Raw genomic sequence first — 22,161 nt, 5'->3', positions numbered from 1 at the left:
AAGGGCTAGCCCAGCCCGACAGCTCTTAACTTCGGTGATCTGACGGGAACCAGTGTTATCACAGCGGCAAGGGCGTTGACCCTACTTGTTATGTAACTGAAAAAAAGTTCCTTCTTTCGCTTTCTCTGAAACGAAAACGTATTTTGCATTTAGTGAACTACACTAATGTGGTATGAATGACATCATTACACCAGAGGTTATAACTCTGCAGTATACCGATGCTTTATGCCTTTTTCTTCTACGCTCAAAGGCCAAATCTCTGTGCCTGACGTCAGACAGATATCCATAAAACCAGGCAACTCAATCAGAATCAACTTTTACAAGTTTTATTCAACGTCTCAGGTAGATGCACTGTATGAAACATCATAACTGTTCCGTAGGAATAGGCTTTGGCGTTCTAGTGCGTTGTGCGTTGGAAATGCGTAATCTTTGTCAACATATTCCGCCTTCTCTTCTTCGCTCTCTTCTACGTCTAGTATTCTCTGCTGTGAACGTGCCTAAAGGAGACTTAGCGCTACACCTATAAAAAGCGTCGCTGTGTTGTTTTGAGGAAATAAATGATCTCTCTCTCTCTAGAGCGCAGGGTATACTGATATTCTAAAGCACATTTTACTGTCAATCTAGTTCAAAAATACAAAATTCAAACAGTAAGTAACTCTTTATCTCAAAATCATGTTAACACTGCGATAAACATGTTTCTTTGGTGAAGTGCTGAAACCTACTGGGAGCTTGCAGAAACGAAAGCATGTGGTGAACAGAAAGCACGTGGTGTGAATTACAAGCTACAATTGAGGACAGCGAATTTCCTTACTTTTCTGAGCTAGACAAATATAAAATTTGTATGTAGCGTAAACGCATCATAAAGAGTGAGGAGGATATTTGAGGACCCCTATGATATAAAGAAACATGAGCACTTGTTGGAATGGAAGGCATCAGCTTCGCAAGGTTTTGCAGTAAAGAGTTTTGATGTGTTTACAAGTCTCCTTCCTTCTTGTGTGTTCCGACAGTCGCACAAAGGTTACGCCTGACATCTACCAAATGTAAGTGGGTACGATGAACTACGGTTCATATGAATAAGTACCAAGATAGTTTTCAGCTTCCTGCTCGTCTGAAATTCTCGAAGACAGTAGAACTTTCTACTTACTGGCTTGGTCGTAGTGTCGCATTGAATTTATGGCCAGCTTCCGCACCCACAACTGGAAATCTGAGGATGGTAGAACGACGTTCATCACACATCCAGAGCCATTGGAATTCTTCGCCAGCTTTTCGACTAAGTATTCTAACCCAATCATATAGGATCTATGGCCCATTGGAATAAAATTCTCATACTTGTTTAGTTATTTCTGAATGCTTATCGTAAAATTTCAAATACCTGAATATTCATCTTACTGTTGCACTTTTGTTTGAATAGATTGGAACATGCTTTTTGAGTCCTTGACTACAGCAGGTTCTGGAGCCTTAAATAAATACCTAATGGCAGAGCATCTCGAATCACTGCCGCTTCTGCAGTAAAAATTGGACGTCGTGGTGGCAGACGAAGTTCTTTGGAATACTTCCGCTGCGGCAGAAGTAATACGGATCTTACTGCCGAAGTCTCTTGAAATTGAAAGCCATAAATATAAAAGCGAACAAAGTGCGTCAGTAAAATTTAAAGTAGGCAATTAAACTTGAACTCATCGTGCCAAGGCAATGTTTCATGGTACTGTAAATAGTGAATACCGAGATTTTACATCTGATACCGGAATGTATTTCTATGGATGTATCTGTCTGAACCCAACTGTAGATACTGTGCACTGAGATTAATGCTTTCACTAACAGAGGGCAAACACTCCTCATTTCCGATGTAGACCTTGTGTGCGGAAGGTACCCTCATTTGTCGCAGCTGCATGTTAATCTGTATTGGGCTGCTGCCCTACTAGGCTATTAAAATATCTCTCCAAGTACTGACATCGAACAAGCAGAGGAGTTTCAACAACTACTCCTAGTAAGACATTCTTGTAAGTTGATCGCATTGCTCCAAGGCCCACAACCCTGCATCCGAATTGTACTAAGTCAGACTGATGAACTGCGCCTTTCGCAACGGTATGGTACAACGATCATTCTAATCTATGATGCAGCGGACGAAGACAGTGTTACAGTGTGCACACCGTCAAGTTCCAGCTGCAGGTCTCATTGCGTTAATTCTGTTTCTTTTCGTGGTTACATAGTGGGTTGAAGAGAACTACAGAAAATTTCTTAGTCACACTATTAGATCGTTGTCATTCATACAGTGATTTGGTCTTTAAGTGTAGAAGAAAAAGCCATAAATCATTTGCATACTGGAGAGATTTAACCTCTGGTGTAATGATGTTCTTCATATCTCGTGTGTATATTAAAAACAGAATAGTGCTCTGATATGAGGATTTAGGGAGTCCTCTTGAGTTTGTACTAGCAATTTTTTTTATTCTTACACATGTGGTACTGTCCTTGGGAAAGATTTGAACACAAAACAAAATAAGTCTTCCAAGAGCTCTTTTAGTAAACGCTGACAAGGCGACAACGGGATGGGTATGTAGGAAGTTGGAATTCCAGGCACCGCTTTAGATTATAGAACTGGAAGCATTATTTGAAAAGTTCAGGGAGGTAGTGAGCTCTAATTCAGATATCGATAAGGTTCGTAGAAAAGTTTTGAAGGGACGCATTGTCACGAGAGAGAGCATGGGACAGTGAACATAATCCATTCCAAGGACTGAATTCGTAGAGGACTTCCGCGAGCCTGATATCTTAGGATATGATCAATGCGATGACTCCTAGAGGGAATTTATCCAGTTAAAAGGTTTTCACAATTTTCAAAACATTTTAGTTCGAGCATTCACCTAGCAGTTTCACGGGTAATCTACCCCAGATGAGAAGATGTTACCCTTCTTACATTCTAGTCGCCGTTCGGCAGTCTCTGGTGAGTATTCCGTATTCCATCGCACCACGGAGTTCGTAACATGTAACTAAGTGAAATGTCGCTTTTGATACTAGAAGTCTGTCGCATATAATACTACGCAGAATGTGTAGTGTAATATTTACACTGAGCCGGTCTCTGGTAAAGTTACTTCAGCAACCGTTTCTCGCTTTTTGAAAGAGTGCCAGTTTGCGTTATTGATATTCCAGTAACATTTAGGAAAGAATTCCACGTCTCTTGTTGTCGCGCCATCGTCCAAGTAACAGGAAAAATTACCTGATCCTGATTTCTGATGCAATATCGACCGAGCACAAATATTCACTTTTGGTGGCAAGCATTACGTGAGCCACTATAGTGGGAAAGAGACTCCAGGATAGAACAGCCGTAGTTGAGGACTATGTGGTGGCTGTCTTCCATTACATTAGGTGAGCTCTGTCCTGGGTCTCTTGTACACGAATATCCCTAAATATAGGTGTGAGCGCTGAAATAACTCTGCTCTGGTAAGGAAATATACCTCAGTTGTTAATATGATACTCCAGATATTATCTCTGAGTTAACTGCAACTGCCATTCGTCGTGGACGTCCTGAACACTTACACTGTGCTACGGCTTGGTGATATGGAATTCCAGTTCGCCTGGGATAAATGAAGCAAGGGGAAACTGTGTGAGCCCCCATTGTGTCTCACATCTCCTCACTTGATGTGGCATAAAACTAATTCGAAAACATCTGCATACCCTCACTGTTCGATATTGCACTTCACCACAGTCGCATTGAACGTGAATCATTGCTGGAAGTTTATAATTCATTTTTTCTCAACGTTTGGAAAACATTTTACTGTTTCAAGAGATTATTCCAAAAAACTGAGGCAAGGGTCAAGCCCTTGTCGGAGATAGGCCACAATAAATCTCTATTTTCTGATTGCTATGTAGTCCACGTTTGAGGCGGCGTTACCGTTGTCTTAATGTGTAGGCACTGGTTTACGCGTATAGTGATTTTGTTTTGGCTTCTCAGGTGCTACGGAGCATCTTGTGCTGTTCATGTCTTCCCTGCAGGAAGAAAACGAAGAAAACGAAGAAAGAGTCACCTTATGTGGAGCGCTACACAAGTAGAAAAGAGTGGAAGAAAGACCTTGATGCTGGAATAATGGATCTGAACATGGTGAGCAACTGCAAGACGTTTAAAAAACGGCACAGTGATGTTAAAGCATTACTGAAATTAGTAACAATGCTTACTCTAGTAGCAACATCTGTTCTTTTAACTTCCCAGTTTTTTTTAATATTCCCACTATTTGTTTTAGTTTCCTGGTTTATATTAAATCTTAAATTAGACCTTACAAACATACACTCATTTTTGGAGTCTGCGTCTAATTCTGGAGAACTGTTGTTAGACTTTATTTGATGTCTTTAGCATATTAATATAAAATCGATGAGGTGGCTGTTATTATCACACTGAATTTCCAGGTGCACTTCTTTATTTTATGCACCTCAAAGATTATGATTGTTCTATCATGTCATGTTCATCTGAACACTCAAGGAGACGCTCACCTTTGTTGTTGGTGGTTCACTGTCCAAATTTCTCTGCCCTCAGACATCCACGATCACTTCCCATTAAGAGGTTCAGATCTCACTTTAAGATAATATTACGTTTTTACGAAGCAACTATATTTTCATACCTAATGAACATACATTTAAACGAGGAGCATAGTATTTTATAGTCGAAATATTTGTCTTATAACACGACAAATACTAACAATTAAATAAATTTGTGTAAATAAAATAATGGGTGTATTATTAATAAGTGGAAGTTAACTAGTTTAGGATTTCTTAGCAGCATTCCCATTAACCTTTGTCCAATCCTGTAGAGCATGTTCCATTAAAGGTTTACGACACCTTTTCACTCTTGTAGCTCTCATTTCTCTAATTTATTTGATTTCTTAATTTATAACCGCTCCCTGTAACACTATGTAACACATTCTTCAGGCTTTAGACTTACGAACTGCCTATGCGATAGAAAATCGATTCATGTGCGGTAAGTCGAATTTCTAGAGTATTGCTATGTGTTGGTTATAGGCAATACTACTTGAGTCAGTAATAGCAAAAACAAAACACCCACAGTTTATGGAGTACGGACGCTTCAGAGAGAGAAGGGAGCCAGAATATCCGTCCATCTTCGACATCTTTCCCTGTCAACCGACTCCAGGACCTGCCCCTCGCATCAAGAAAGAAGAGGATAAGGACGATACTCGGAAGGAAGGCCGTGCAGAGGTGAGCAAACATCACTACTACCGAGTATGCATCAGTCAATCTCCCAGACAGCTCTCTCATTTTCACACGTGGGACTAAGTAAGGAACGCAATTTGTTGTCATCCATTAACACAAAATAGCAGTGGTTACAATATCCTAAAATAAATGTAACATACAACGGAAAGATATTGCTGTAGAAAGTAAACTTCCGTTGTAAAATTACAAGCTAAAAACGCATGTTAACAGTCAATTCAGTCTTACATGGTTTCCCATGTGCATTCGACATGCTACCTCAAGTGTCCAGTACACGATGTACGATCATACGGAGTGTCAGTTTCAGTACCTGTTCATGAGACTAAGTTCTGCTATGAACTGCAGTGGGCATATGCTGTCGGTAATAAGAGGCACAAATCCGACTTGAGTTCTGCTCAGTAGTTGCAGGAGAAATACACACGATACCAATGCGACGTAATATGGTTTACAGTTCCAGTACTTGTGGCTCCCATCAATGCAACATGCAGAATAAGGTTATGAAACATGAAGAATACTCGAACGTATAACACAGAGTTGTATAGTGTGTAGGGCTCTTAAACAAAAGGTAACTATATTGTTGTAATCTCTTTGTGTAGTCTTCCAGAATGTGGATTCGTGGTAGACGAGGCGGCGTCATAGAGCTTTAGACGTATATTCACGTGACGATCAGAGGATCAAGTGAGTGAAATTAAGGTGGTAAAAAGGAGTGTTATAAATATAAATGAAGGTTCTCATTAGCGAATTTTATTGTTTACAATTGCCTGCGTATTTTACTATGTTCTTGCTGTACGTATCCTTCTGCTCTACCGTCGCAATTAGTGAACAAACATGCATCACAAACGTTATATACAAAACGGATCACAGACAATGTCTATGTTATTCGAGTCATATATCTATTGACTTTTTTCAGCTTTCTGCATATGTTGTATACAACACAGTGCGCGAACAACAATCTGGTGTTTATACACTTTGCACACCTTCACATTCTTCCCCTTTCAGGTGCTGGGTTCATTATTCCTAGATGCCTTATCATTATTAGTGTCAACCAAGCTTTATTTTGTTAAGTGTGCCCCATGAAAACATTCTGTACCATTTTCATTCGTGTGCCTCTCACTTCCCTATCTCTATTTGATATATTATTTTTTGACAAACGCCTATAGCATCACATTTCACATTTGTTATTGGATACAATTATGGTCTGCTTACTTAATATACCATCTGTTTAACAAAGCTAAGTCAGTCGTCTAAAGTTTTCTTCTGTTAGACATACGGCATCCTAGCCGAATAAGCGATAGTAAAATCAAACCATCTACAGGGCCATGCTGTTTGCCGTGTCAAGAAGAGGAAGGCAGCCGAAGAAATACCACCGTCTGATGACCGCGCGCGCAGACACACCGAGCAGCGTCGCCGTCGCCGCAAGAGACGTGAGAATAAACTGGTCGCTGCGCCGCAGGAGGGCCCTGCTGGGGTAAGTCAGCTTCATTACTGCCATGAAGAGCAAGCAGGGAGAGACGGGGTGACAGGTTGAGAGCTACGAAACAACATCTACTTCTTAAACTGCACGCACTGCAAAATCAGCCACTCTGCCAGATCATGTCTATCGAGAATTTCTGACGCTCCAGACATGTCCCCTTGACTATAAATTCAGGAAGGACAGTTTAAGAGATTCACTTTATTACAATCAAATGAAAGATTGGTTACAAGATAATGATGTAAATCTTGGGTCATACGGATAGGTATTGTTGTGGGACAGTAACGACCGATGCAAAATATCTACGAGTTTGTATTATAACACTTATGTGAAACACTGCAGCTTCAAACAGCTTCAAGTGCACAAATTATAGACCTTCAGCTGTGCGAGTCACAACTGGCCAGTGACTACTGCCAGTCGGAGACACATCCATCCATCAGTATCTCAGATTTGGGGTAATGGTGTAAGACTAGCGAACGGCATCCAGTATCGACGAATTCATTATAGATGTAGTTCGAAGTGTGGAATGACGGGGAATGAAAACGTTTGACTCATTCTAAACACAAGTATGCCGATAACCGTTGTATATGATTTATGAAAACACGGAGAACCGGAATTAGCTTGGCCGACATGAATTTAACTGAGCACATACTGATTTCGCGTAGTGAGCCTTAAGCAACTCGACCCATCACCTGGTTAAAGTTTCTTGTGGAAATACCATTTTCGTTCAGCTTGTCTCTTACAGCGACATGAAATATCGCCTATGTATCAGACTGGAGAGCTGAACTGCTCGATTGGTTGGCTCAGCTAAAGGTGAGCTTAAGTACCTCTAGCTCCAATTTGATTGCGTCTTTAGCTATTTGCTAGCAAGGAAAGAGAAAGTTAGTTGCACAGTAACTATAAATCGCAGTATCATACGGTCGCCCAGCCAGTCCCAACCTGAGCACAAATACTTATGCCAGGACATACCACATCAAAGAGAAATCTGCCATGTATGTAAAGATACAGGTATAAGGGATATTAGCCCAGACTGTTAGCGGTGCTGAACACTTGAGTAGGATACACTGGTACGAAACATGAATATCAATGACGCTCCATATACCATCAGTGGCACTTATGGACAGTAGGGAACCAATAAAGCACTCGGAATCAATTACAACAATTCGGCGAATTATGCCTACAAGGAAGTAGTGACTCATCTAACGTACACGGTAGAAGTGTAGTGACTTCCTTAACATAGCAGAAAACTTGGTCAGAATTAGTCGAAGTTAATCAGACTTCGAATACATTCCTACTGTATTAATGAAATCCTCTGTGACTGACACAAATGGCATACCGGGAACAACTTAAGTTTCTTATAACAGACCTGACACATGAACAGCATCAGTGCAGTCTTTTCTGGTTTATTACAATCCCATCAACAATTCTTCACGTGATGAGATAAGCGTGAGTTTACAACTACATAACTTAGCCAGACTGCTTGTGTGAAATAAAAGTCGGTGACTTTTAATTGAAAGTAATGCTTTATCTCGCACAAGATTCTGCATAATAATGTAAAAATAAATTACGTTTTCGTTAGGAAGCTCCCTTCGTGAGGTTACGATGAAGCCATCGACATATCTCTGTGGATGTCAGAAGTATCTGTACCGGGTGACCTTACCGATAAACAAATCGTTTCCTATAGGATCACACGAGTTCAGTTTAAGGTCATTGGGCAGCGCAGAAATTAATAAATTGAATTTTTTTAACAAATTTTGGTCATAACGGCATTATGAGACGATAAATAGGGGGTTTATGGTACTACTGAATGAAGCAATGGTCACTATGGAGCTGTAGATATTACACTTCGCTACAGACGTCATGTTAAACATAAGCGCACACGAAAAGAAAACTATTACGTTCATTGAGTGTTAACTTACTTTATACTGTAATTAAAATACCGTTGGCAAAGATTGGTTCATTAGTTTAGGGGAAAGAACCAAGTTCGCAGAAGTCCCACAGTGCTTCCCGAATATTAAACATATATAAAAAAAGTACAGACCCATTGTCTTGACTGAGTACATGTTGTGTTCGAGATTGCCAGTTAACTCTATTGAACGGTGGAAGTCGTAATGTCAGCCGTACAGCCTGCAACTCTGTTAGTGGACGCCGCTGTCGCTCACCATACTTAGCGTTACCTGTGACCGCGGGCGGCTGCCGTAGTGGCTGCAGCACACTCTGTCATCTGACCTCTACTGAAGGCTGCCCGAAACTCTATGTGCCTCTCTCCACTGATGTGTCCACTGGCGAGTCTGTGATCGAAGTTTGCTCTACAGAGCGATCCCAATAAGAATCAGAAATTTTATTTACTTTTCGGAGTGTGCGTGGTTTCGGATAATCAATTACTGTTACTATTTGAGTACCAGCCAGTCACATTCATCGTAACAGCGTAGAAATCTCCCTTCCCTATTTAGATTAACATAATAAACCAGTCGTAAGTTCATTGTGCTGAAGCTGAGCGACTGGCAACTTTTGACTCTCACCATCTCTCCTATATCACGTTCAGCCAATCAGGCCTTCTCCATGTAGACACATGCGAGCTCTGTTCTTCCATTCCAGAAATTATTTGCATTATCCTATGTCAGTGCACGCAAGTTTCTTAGCAGAGTCAACAATATTTCAGTTAGCTTCGCAGCAGTCTGTCATCTCAGGGATCCGTGCTGTTAAGCAGATAAGATCCAATGGTCTGTCGTCCCACTCCAATCTTACCTTTTCACCGTTGTGGGCCTCAAGTTCCCAGAACATGGGAACATAACCTGTAGCTGCTAACTCACGATGGGCCTCCTCTGCGCCAGTGGACACGCCAAGATAAAACGTACAGATCAGCTTTCCATCGTTTAGGATGCAGACACAGACGGTGCCTCCGCCGTGGAGCTCACGCCATATGCTCTATACTGTGGCCTGACACCGACACACGCTCCCCTATTCTGGTGGCCTGTGTTGTACATGCAGTCAGTAGGATTCGCCGCGACTCATTTAAACAATCGCCCAGATTCAGGAAATAATATAAAAATCTAGTGTTAGATACGAAAATCACTGACGTCAGTTACAACAAAAACTTTTATTTCCTGCTGGGAATTGATTTAGATTCGTTCGGTTAGTGAAGTTATTGGAGTCTGACTGTGGCACCAGACAGGGTTTACGAAAACGTTTGCACAATACCCTGGTTTGAGATACGTGTTTACTTAACTGTGTATTTGGCATACATAAGTTTATGCTGTACTGTGGTAAGTAGTAAAGAAGAAACCTTCACGAACGTTACCTACAAAACACGAAGCGAAACATGTCTGATGTGGTTAGATCTATCGCTTAAGAGGCTGGTCTCATTCTTCTGTGTGAGCTAAACTCTTCATGTCTTCTCGCACATTATGCACTGCTTCGGTAGTAAATTGTTTCTTATATTCCAATCTAGGCACATCGTCTCAGCTTTTCCTATCAAGAGCCTGCGTAACTATTCATGGATGTGTTAGAAATAGTCGTGTCAACCTTCCACTAATCATCGACCTTTCATTCTCGTATCCCACAGTTCTCTACGTTATTTAATAACTTAGTTTTTAAATGGCGTATTATTATAGCCTACATTCAACAGCTGCTAATTTAATATATTATATGTTTAAGAATGCGAAGTGAAGTACATAAAGCTTTATGTATGACTGATACACGCCATCCTAGCTGAGTAAGTAAATATAAGATCAAACCACCCACAGGTCCACGTTATCGGGCGCTTCAAAGTGAATAACGTCGAAGAAGATAATCCACCGTTTAAGAATCAAGACACCGACCTGCCTACACAAAGAGAGATATGCTCCGAGGAACGAGATATGATACTGGTCGATGCGCCGCTGGAGGGCCCCAGTGTGGTTAGTCGACTTATTACTAACATTAAGAGTATGCGAGTGTGAGCGATGTGGAAGCAGCTGCGTCTCTGACTGTACACATTGCAGAATTAGCCACTTAGGCAGGTGATATCAATCGAGAAAATCTCATGATTTGCACATATCTCTCATATCTCTATGACTGTAAAATGCAGTTGTCCCTCATCTTTACGTGAAGTATTAACAGACGGATTCACCATATTAGAATCCAATAATATAGCAACCGTTGGTTCGAAGACGCAAATGTAAATATAAAGTACAACTCAGGGAATGTAAGAGTCCGTTGTAAAACTGTCACGGGTTCGTCAAATATTACTCGTGTTACAGACGCGAGCCTACAACGATTGTGAGTTCGCCAACTGTAGAACTCCGTCATGACGGGTCTCAACGGTCTGAAGGCTGCTACCAGTCGGAGACACATCCGTTTAGCAGTACTGCACGTACCAGGCAATGCTGCAATATCAGCAGCTGAACTTCAGTTTGGGACAAAGTCGTAATTGACCTAGTGCAACTTATGGCATTTTCTGTGGAACATCATTTATGATTGGCTTGTCTCTTACAGAGATGTAAGACATCGGCAAAATATCCTACTGAATCATAGCTGAAAAATTATACGGTTGCTAGTGAGGGTAAGAACGTCTGGCTACAGTGCGATTGCTGCCGTTGTCATTTGCTATCAATGATAGCGGAAGTCCTTTACATGCTGCTGTGTAATGCAAATCTGGACCACAGCAGCATACACTCGTCTAGTCAGTCACACCTTCAACAGTCACATTAGCGCAAAGAAAAATCGCAATAAAAGGCAAAACGTCCTATGTACTTATATAAAAATAAGTACAATTAGGCAAACCTCTTAAGGGAGAAGAGCACTTCTGCGTGCTACGTAGGAGTCAGTGGATGTGAAACCAGCAGCTGGGAATAATTGACGCCATGAATACCACCAAAGAACATTTGGAACGGTAGAGGACGGATAAGGCAGTCACAACAGTTACAACACTTCAACGATTGTTGCCTACAAGAAGGTTATTATATCCCACCTACCACGGATGGTTGAAATGGTATAATTACTACATCTAGTAATTGATAACGGTACTTTGTCACGATCTCTTGAAACAACTGAGCAGGATATATTCTGCCTCATAAACATTCCATCTGTGTAAATAAATGATCGTCTGACACCTAAAGAACATTGTCATCCCTCTTCCCACACTGCTCACACAATGAGAGCACAATTCGATCCAGTTTCGTGAGCTCTCCTTTGCTCTTTTACGACACTTCTTCGAACATTGAAACAAACGTGATCTTGTAAAAGGATTGTCAGTCCATACTATCAATTTAACTTTATAAAAAGTGCCGTGGCCCTGGTTATGAGAAAGTATTACTGTCTCTTATTGAGGCGAATGATAGGTTTCCCACGTGTCTCCATACGGGTGCTGCTAGAGACACTATGCCCACATTAGTTTTCAACACCATATTAATTAAGTTATGGAACCAAAAAGATAATTAACAGGATATTACCACATCCATAATGGATGTTAGTCTACAAAGTGGAATTACTTTGTTTTCTACAGATATAGGCTGCTTTAGAATTGAGCTGATTAAGTTAAAGCTAGAACAATAGTGAGGATTATACTCTGTTCCAGACTGAGCAACAAGTTTGAGGTAAAGCGTACAAATTATGATTTGATGTATTAATAAACATTTACTTTGACACAGCTGTCGCGGATTGACAAAAAATTTACTCATATATGGAGGTTAACAGAGCAGCGTGTGCGAGATACACTATGTGATCAAAAGTATCCCAACATCTGGTTGAAAATGACTTACAAGTTCATGGCGCTCTCCATCGGTATGCTGCAATTGAATGTGGTGTTGGCCAACACTTAGCCTTGTTGACAGTTTCCACTCGTGCAAGCATATGTTCAATCAGGTGCTGGAAGGTTTCTTGGGGAATGGCAGCCCATTCTTAACGGAATGTTGCACTGAGGAGAGGTATCGATGTCGTTGGGTGAGGGCTGACACGAAGTCGGCGTTCCAAAACATCCCAAAGGAGTTCTATAGGATTTAGGTCAGGACTCTGTGCAGGCCAGTCCATTACAAGGATGTGCATTATGAACAGGTGTTTGATCGTGTTGAAAGATGCAATCGCCATCCCCGAGTTGTTCTTCAACAGTGAGAAGCAAGAAAGTGCTTAAAACATCAATGTAGGCTTGTGCTGTGATAGTGCCACGCAAAACAACAAGGGGAGAAACGACCATACCCTAACACCACCGACTCCGAATTTTACTCTGGTAGATGACGTTCACCGGGCATTCACCATACCCACAACCTGCCATCGGATGGTCACACTGTGTACCGTGATTCGTCACTCCACACAACGTTCTTCCATTGTTAACTCGTCCAATGTTTACTCTCCTTACACCAAGCGAAGCGTCGTTTGGCATTTACCGGCGTGATGTGTGGCTTATGAGCAACCGCTCCGCCATGAAATCCAAGTTTTCTCACCTCCCGCCTGTCATAGTACTGGCAGTGGATCCTGATGCAGTTTGAAATTCCTGTGTGATGGTGTGGATAGTGTCAGCCTCCCTCAACTGTCGGCGGTCTCTGTCAAACAAACTAGGCCGGGATGTAACCTTTTGTGCTGTACGTGTTCCTTCACGTTTCCACTTCCCTGTCACACCGGAAAAGTCGACCTAGGAATGTTTAGGAGTGTGTAAATGTCTCATACAGACGTATGACACAAGTGACACCCACTCACCTGACCATGTTCGAAATTCGTGAGTTCTGCGGAGCGCCCCATTCTACTCTCTCACGATGTCTAATGACAACTGAAGTCGCTGACATGGAGCGCCTGGCAGTAGGTGTCAGCACAATGCACTTGGAAAACGTATGTTTTTGGGATGTCCGGATACTTTTGATCACACAGTGTATCTGCACTTCTCCCATCACATGTAGCACAGGCTAATTACTCAAACATGTACCAATTTCTGAACATTTATAGCGTCTTGCCATTAGTTTTGAAAACTTATCATGATCTCCTTCTTCTTCTTTGGTCGTTAATTATCAGGTTGGCTATCAGCAGCTTGCCAAGCATTTCTGTCTCCGGCCCTTTTGTTGAGTGCAGTATAGGTGGTGCAATTTGTGTCGTCCATGATAGGGTTGATGTATACTAGACTGTTTGTCTCCTGTGTTCTTCCTTTTTGCTGTCCTTTCAGCAACACCTTTAGTAACACCATAATGTCTCAGCATATGGGTGACACATGTGGCGTTCAATAAGCTTTAGCAGACATAGCTGCACGTTATCTACCCTGCAGTGCACCAGTTCATTTAATTAGTTCTTTTCACAGAAAATCTGGAGCCTTCTGCGATAGAACCACATCTCGAAGGCTATCAGTGTTTTTTTTTTTTTTTTTTCTTTTTTCTCCTCGATTGTCCGTATGTCACATCTGTACAGCGGCACACTCCACACAAAATCTTTATGAGGTCTTTCCTCAGGTACTGGGCTATGAAACGAGATGTGTAAGGTTCCTGCTCTTGCTGAAAGCAGCTGTTGCCTGGTTTATTTGGCTTTCAATATCCTTCCTTGATCCGCCTGAAGGTGGTTTTAATCCGTAGGAAGCAAAAGGATTCTACAGTCTCCAGTCCCTCATTGTAAAGTGAGCACTGAGCAACGGTATTTTGTCTACTCATCAAGATTGTTGTCTCAACTTTATTAATTTGCATGTTAGGATGAAATGGGGCTGACTTTCATCTGCATCTCGCTTCTGTAGTTCCGCACATTCACTACACACTGTAGTATCATCAGAAAATCTCAACATGCAAGCACTTGTTTTGTCGAAGAGGTGTATTTCACACCAGTGAAGCTGCAAAAGTGCCCAAAGGTCTGAAGGTGAGCACTTTACAGCCCATATTTACAGAAAATTGTTTTCGTGATTTTGGCCATACTTACGCCCCTCAAAATATAGAAGGCCAAGACGAGATTTTGTTACAGTATCGAAGATGAAGTGCTCATAGCTGCATTTTAGAGCCCATGTTTAGTAGATGGTTAAGTTTCGTATGATCGTTCTTATCATTCACCTGAATACTGACCATTCCTCCTACGACACTCTGCTGCATTCTTGGCTCTTGCTTAGTCTTGTCTCAGGTATTAGCCGTAACCCGAGTATTGCTTCTTGTGTGCCTACAGCTCCTCTAAAGACAAATTGATCTTCCGTATTTTGTACACCTATCCTTTCTTCAGTCCGCGTTACAATGATAAGAGGTCAAGATCTGGGTGTCGTGTGTTCTCAACTTGAGGGTGCTGCATTGTTCACATTTGTTTGCAGATTCTTTCTTTTGTGTTGGCGCTGTAACTATTCTTCAAAGTCTTTTCGGTGTGCCCTGGTTTCGTACGTAATTTATATGAAATGGAACAGTTCTTCATGTAGCTTTTGTCTAGCAGCCTTGTCGCGTTCTGCTGGTTTATCACCATCTTCAGTGGCTTTCCCATGTTTTAGCTGCTTGACTACGAGATAAAATTGATCACGCGGGAAACAAACTCCCTTCTGTACCGGAATGCTTGCCTTAGGGTTTCCCTGTTCCTTATCTTCACTATTTCTCTCATACGCCTTTACAAAGGCATTGTTTCCACCATTATAGTACATCTTTATGATCATAGAAAAAGAACCACATGAGGGCGTAGCAGGTAGCTTGAAATACATTCAAGGGTTACGAAAATATACACCACTTATTGAATCAGATATAACACATCCACATAGCGGCAGAGTGAATATATCCCGGCTGTTACACCAAACATCGTGCGCAACATAAAACAAAAAATTACAACAGCCGTGTTATCAAATACCATGACAATAATAGTCTAGCATAATCAATTAGAGAAGATTAGGAAAATGAAAGTGGATTGAATTTTAGAAGGGTAATGAAGCTATAGAATGTAGAGTTATAGGAACTGCTGTTTTATTACCTACGGTGAGTTAGACCCTGCTACCAGAATGCACCACGATAGAAATTTATCCGCGTGAAGCTATATCCATGGAGTCTAGGCCTCTCTTGTTCTATGAATAACATCAATACGGCCATTTCCCCGTGGTAAGTAACGGCTAGGCATCTGTTAGAAAATCTTCACGTTGTGGTGTTGTTGATGATGCGGTTTCCCATTTGATGTAAGATGAGATGCAGGTTCCCACGGTAGTCTATCCTGTGACAGGCTCTTTGCTTCTCCGTAAGTGCAGCAACCGACACTCATTTCAATCTGCTTACTGTGTTCAAGTCTTCCTCTACCTGTAAAAATCTTACAACCCTTCCATCTCCCCACTCACCCTCTCCGATCACCCTGGTAACAACATAAGATCCTATTATACCGCACGATGCATACTACAAACTGATCCCAGCTTTTAGTCGAATTGTGTGATAAAAGACTTTTTCCTCCATTTCGATTCATTTCCTCCTCGCAAGCTACACGCTGTACCCAGTTTATCTTCAGTACTCTCCTGGAGAACTATATCAGAGCTATATATTCCATTCTTTCTGAACTATCTTCAGCGTTCCACCAATGTACATGGCTACACTACAGACAAATACCTCGAGAGAAGACTACCTAGAACTGAAATTTATGTTATAGGTTAACTAATCTCTGCTTTTCAAAAACGTCTTTCTTGCTATTGACATCCTGATGTTTACATGTCCTCTACTTTGCTAATAATCTGTTACTTTTGCCCAAACAACAAACCTCAGTTTACTTCCCTCGGTGTCATTTGTTAATATTTTTCCACCTTCAACTACTAATTCAGTTCTACCGCATTTTACTTTCCTACTTTTACTTTTGCTAGTATTCATTTATAGTTTTTTTTTCGAGACATTACTCATTTCGTTCAACTGATAATCAAAGGAAATTGGTGTATCTTACAGAACTGTTATGTCATGAACTCAAAGTTTTATTTCTTCTCGCTGAGCTTCAATTCCCGTACCTAATTTCTGTCTACTCTCCATTCTGCTTGCTGAATTGCTAGGTTAAAAACGTATCTCACTCCCGTCCTAGCTGATGTATGCCTGACATATCATGAGACCTTTATAATTGCACTTTGTTTTATGCACAAGTTTTGGACAACATCACTCCCTGTATTTTATCACTGTGACCCTCAGAAACTGAATTCCTACCGATTTGCTTTTGCCTTGCAGCAATCTGTCTTCAGAGTCTTAAGGTCGGAAATGACTTACTCGTCCCCATACTTCCGCGAAACCTCCGCTACTGATGTCTTCATTAATTCGTATTAGATTTCTCGTGACTTAACTTTGAAACTTGTGAGCATTTGGTCTGTCTGGGAATGGGATTATTAGATGTTTTTGAAAGTCTGGGTGTATTTCACCAGCTTAGGATATTTTACATATCACTTGGAACAGCTTTTTCAGGTTCCCTACCAGTGATCTTAACAATTTTGAAACACTGTAGCGTACGCCAAGAGTCTTTCTTCGAATTGGGTCTTTTACTGCTGTATGAAACTCTTTTTAGTGTACCATATTTCACATCGAATCTTCATTCACTTCCTTTTTTAAGCTGGTTTATTTTGTAGGACCCATTCCTTCGTTAAATCCAGCTTTCAGACCTCCGTCCTTTCGTTCGTAATGGCTTGCCAGGTAAGCGTTTGATATTTATGCATCTGAATCTCGCTCCTCTAACGGTTTCCTTAATTTTCCCATATATGGTATCTAACTTTCAGATTGTTGCACACGCTTCTATTGCTCCGCATTTCTTCTGCATCCAGCCTTGTTTTCATGTTTTCAGCTTACTGCAAAACTTATTTTTACATTTGAGGCTTCATTTCCTGTTTTTCTTTTTTAATTTTCTTCTTTAAACAGTTACGAGCAGCATCTGGTGAATTAGGCAAGAATTCTATTAGGAATAATCTTTTTGCCCATTTGATTTTCTACTGCCCTTTCCATTTCATGTGTTCAAGCTTTCCATTCGTTTTCTAATGCAATGATTCCCCTTTCTCAGTGGGTTTTGGACTTACCTCTGACCATTTCTCCCGGTTTCAATCTTGCTGCAGCTTTTTCAAATTCAATTAGCCGTTTGTATCCAACTAAGTATGGATATAGTCCATAACTGCTCCTGGAAAAAAAATTAGTTTAAAATCTGGTTTTCAAATCGCTGTCTCGTTAATCACAATCTGAGCGGCTTTGAAAACATAGGGAATAAGAGCAACTGGGGAATTCTGTGTCATTTGCGATTCCCCAAATCACATAACGCTTGTAACTGACACAGTTCTTCGTCAGGTGGCAGTATTATTTTCCGAGTCTATACTAGCACTACAGAAGGCGAAAAGACCGGCATACGTAAAATTTGTATCCCGTACTTCAGTTGACGTATACAGGTCAACTAAAGTACGGTATACTGGTGCTAGCTACACGAAAAAAGCGACATATGTAACATTGAATTTATTTACCTTTATAGGTCAGTTGAAGTTCAGAATACACATGTTATAATTTCCGTTATTTCCCATTCGCTAATACTAATTAGCATCAGCTAAGGGCCTCAGTTCACCTATATAGCTCAACTGAAGAATGGGATACAAATGTCACTGTTACTGGTTTTCTTGTCGTCGATAGCAAGCGTGTGATAAATTTCAGTCGATACTGTTAGTATCGAAGCCTAAAATAAGTTGTATATCACACTTCAGTTGACATACATAGGTCAACAGGTTGCCAATGTTACGTACGTAGATTTCCTCGTTTTCGTTAGCACTAGTATCTTATTCTTCAGTTGACCTATATACTAAATAGAAGATTTCGAGATACAGCTCATATATATGTCAACTGAGGTATTCTACACTACCACTACTTCTGTCTTTTTTTCCGTTTATTTTTTACATACCACTAGGACTCAAACAAGCGATATCCTTAAGATTATGGTAGAAATATTACTGGACGTTAAATATGTCTACCACCTGTTTTTCTCTCCTGCATCCCTTAGTTTATAAACACTTGTCTCAGCTGTTAAATCTATGTAGTAAATCATCTCTGGCAAATTCTGACGTCATTGGTCAGAGCCGACGGGTTGCATCCTGTTCTTCAGTAGGCCCGAAACTTTTTAGTTATAGGCATGCTGCTAGTATGAGGACCTCAGCGATACATTATTGTGCAGTCGGTGATAATGGAAGACCCTCTTTTTCATACCATACATCGTCATCAGCTTCTAATGCCAAGCTTTAATTATATTCCAATAGCTTACTCCCTGTTAAATATTATCTCTACTATTCATTTAATGAATTTCTTTTGAATGTGACATAAAATTGTGACGATCCATATAAACCTTTTGTTCACCTCAATGTCTGAAAACTCTTACCCATTATTATTTCATAATGTAAGTTCTAGAGCATAATGTTGTTTCTAGTTTAACCAAGCACCTAACACTATCTTGGTTGCCTAGGTGGATGGTGCCAAGATGGATCAAGAGGAGGAGATAGTAGCTGAGTGTCTCGTCATTGCTGTCAAGATGGATTTGGAAGAGGAGGCAGCCGAGAGTCCCATGGGTGCTGCCAAGATGGGCGAAGTGTCTGGAGAGATTGAGAAAGGGGCACATGAGGTTCTTGTGGATGCCGCTAACATTGATCCAGTATGTGGAGATGAGGATGAAGGGGCAGCTAAGGGTCTCGTGAACGCTGCAAAGATGGAAGAAGCCTGTCAGGATTTAGAGGAGGAGGCAGCCGAGAGTCTGATGGGTACTGCCAAGATGGGCGAAGTGTCTGGAGAGATTGAGGAAGGGGCAGATGATAGTCTCATGGATGCTGGAGAGATTGGCCCAGTACGTGTAGATGATGAGGAAGGTGTAGCTAAGGGCATTGTGAGTGCTGCAAAGATGGAACAAGCCTGTCAAGATTTAGAGAAGGCGGCAACCGAGAGTCTGATGGGTGCTCCCAAGATGGGCGAAGTGTCTGGAGAGATTGAGCAAGGGGCAGATGATGGTCTCATGGATGCTGGAGAGATTGACCCAGTATGTGTAGATGAGGAAGAAGGGGCAGCTAAGGGCCTTGTGAATGCTGAAAAAATGGAACAAGCCTACCAAGATTTAGAGGAGGAGGCAGCCGAGAGTCTGATGGGTGCTGCCAAGATGGGCGAAGTGTCTGGAGAGATTGAGAAAGGGCCATATGATTGTCTCATGGATGCTGCAGAGATTGACCCAGTATGTGTAGATGAGGAAGAAGGGGCAGTTAAGGGCCTTGTGAATGCTGAAAAGATGGAACACGCCTATCAAGATTTAGAGGAGGAGGCAGCTGTGTGTATCATGGGTGCTACGAAGATGTGTGAAGCGTTTAGAGAGAATATGGAAGCCGCAGATGAGGGTCTTTTGGATGCTGGAGAGATTGGCCCAGTATGTGTAGATGAGGAGGAAGGGTCAGCTAAGGGCCTTGTGAATGCTGAAAAGATGGAACAAGCCAATCAAGATTTAGAGGAGGAGGCAGCCGAGAGTCTGATGGGTGCTGCCAAGATGGGCGAAGTGTCTGGAGAGATTGGGAAAGGGGCAGATGATGGTCCCATGGATGCTGTAAAGATTGACTCAGAATGTGGAGATGAGGAGGAAGGGGCAGCTAAGGGTCTCGTGAATACTGCCAGGGTGGAACAAACCCATCCAGATTTAAAGGAGGAGGTAGCTGAGAGTCACATGGGTGCTGGCAAGATTGTTGATGACTGTGAAGATGAGGAGGAAGGGTCAGCTGAGACTCTCGTGAATGTTGCCAAGACGGAACAAGCCCCTAGATATCTAGAGGAGGACGCAGCAGTGAGTCTCAGGGGCGCTGCCAAGTTGGAGGAAGTCCGTGTAGAGGTGGAGGAGGGGGCAGCCGGGAGTCTTTGTAGCCAACTCTTGGGTACCGCTTTTACCCACTGAAAAATATGTTTGTTCTTAAAGTTCTTGTTTGTTTTCAGATTTTGTTCTATTTTTTTTTTTTTTGGTTTCATTTTGAGTTCTGTGTTTCGTTTTTTTGCGTTCATTTAATGTTGTTTGTGTTTATTCATTTTTCAATTTTCAATATCTATCCTTGGTTTATTTAAATCAAAAAAATAAATTTTACGTATTTCACCAATTGTTATCTTATTTTTTAGTATACATCTGCAGCAATAATAGTTGCCGAGATGAAAGTACGTTTCATTTTCCGTTTATTCAATAGCCTACTGTCTCCCTGTCGTTGCAATGAAGTCAACAGTAGACTAAACCCGGGACTCAGGCTAAGGCATTTATGAAGCTCATTTCAGTGACATTGAAAGGTCTGTGATATATACAAGATAATAATCATCAGTAAGTGCTACATTCACTTCTGTATTGCAAACACCACATAATGCCGATTTACGCAGTCTGATTTTATAGTGGCTAGAGAGTGTTAGGTAACCAGTCGTAATATCGTTGGCCCAATGTCTCTAATGACTCTGGGTAGGATCACTGCCTGGACAATTGTCCGCACTTGTCACCAATCTGTGTATTTCATGGCAGCAACACGTGTGGGAGTACGTTGGATGAAAAATGCCAAAAGAATATTGCAGAGATTGCTCTAATCTTTTCTCCCCTAAGAAGCTAACTTGTTTGAAGTAGAAGCGTACATCCTTAAATATGAGAGTTGACAGATTTGGGACATTTTGTTTGTGGTGCTCCCTGCTTCTCCATCGAGTTTCCCTGTAGCTTGTTTAAAAATACTGTCATGACGTGCCGGAATATAAAAACTGATGTCAAGCCTCAATAGAGAGGAATTGTCTCCCATTATTTTATGGTATGAGTAGTTATATGATTCCTCGCTAATAATATGTGCGCAATAAATTGGGTTGTTCCAGTTTTCCTCTCGTTTTAACTCGGGAAAATCCCTAGAGAGGAGAAATAGAGTAGGAGTGGTGCTGTGGGGAGAAGTCCACATTCGAGCACGTATCCTTGTCTGACCAGCTTCTCATCTGCGTAGCACGGTAATATGATCCGTTCTAACGAGAAAGAAATGTATCGTAAGCCGCTCAGCTTAATTATACCATTCATTCCTATCCTCAATGAGTATTCTTGCACTATGTGCTCATCAGAAATATGTAAAAGGACCCAGTTATTTACGATTAATGGGCTACGAAAGTACGTGCGTGAGCAACAGAGACTTTTTCCGTATGCTACACCAACGTGTATTATTTGAAAGCAAATGTGTGGTGGGAAAACAAAGCATACAACCTTGTAAGTACATACAGTAGGTGCATAGTGTGATGTAGCATCTCAGTATGCTAAATGGTCTCATTATTATTTAATTCAGTAAAATGGGTATGGAGGGGAAGTGTCTTCAGTAATTAACTGGCCGGGTTTATAGCTGGGCCGTAATACAGTCACTTTAAAAGTCTTACGAAATCAACTGGGGCACAATACGCCTACCAGAAATTGTGGGCAATCAGAACGGAGACTGAATATTTACGCACGGTACACAGAGAGAGCACACCTACCCACTGAATGTAGAAGTTAAGCAAGTAACCGTAATAACAAAAAGAAGGTGAGCTCATCGGTATATCAGCGTAACAGAATGCACAACATCGCACAGGCCAAGAAAGAAGAAACCT

The 22,161-nt window shown here is 41.4% G+C and overlaps 1 protein-coding gene across 1 annotated transcript in view; it reads left to right on the top strand.

The window, feature by feature from the left end:
- Window positions 1-20,476, top strand: part of LOC124620168 — a 40,775-nt gene extending 20,299 nt beyond the window's left edge. Inside the window, exons 2-5 of the mRNA XM_047146838.1 lie at window positions 5,002-5,196; window positions 6,524-6,676; window positions 10,426-10,578; window positions 19,019-20,476. Of these exons, the coding sequence (XP_047002794.1) occupies window positions 5,002-5,196; window positions 6,524-6,676; window positions 10,426-10,578; window positions 19,019-20,476 (1,959 nt within the window). The remainder of the gene's footprint in view (window positions 1-5,001; window positions 5,197-6,523; window positions 6,677-10,425; window positions 10,579-19,018) is intronic.
- Window positions 20,477-22,161: the final 1,685 nt, after the last annotated feature.

The sequence above is a fragment of the Schistocerca americana genome, chromosome 6 (genome assembly GCF_021461395.2).
Source record: "Schistocerca americana isolate TAMUIC-IGC-003095 chromosome 6, iqSchAmer2.1, whole genome shotgun sequence".
NCBI lineage: Eukaryota > Metazoa > Arthropoda > Insecta > Orthoptera > Acrididae > Schistocerca > Schistocerca americana.
This window is presented reverse-complemented; position numbering and strand designations above follow the sequence as displayed.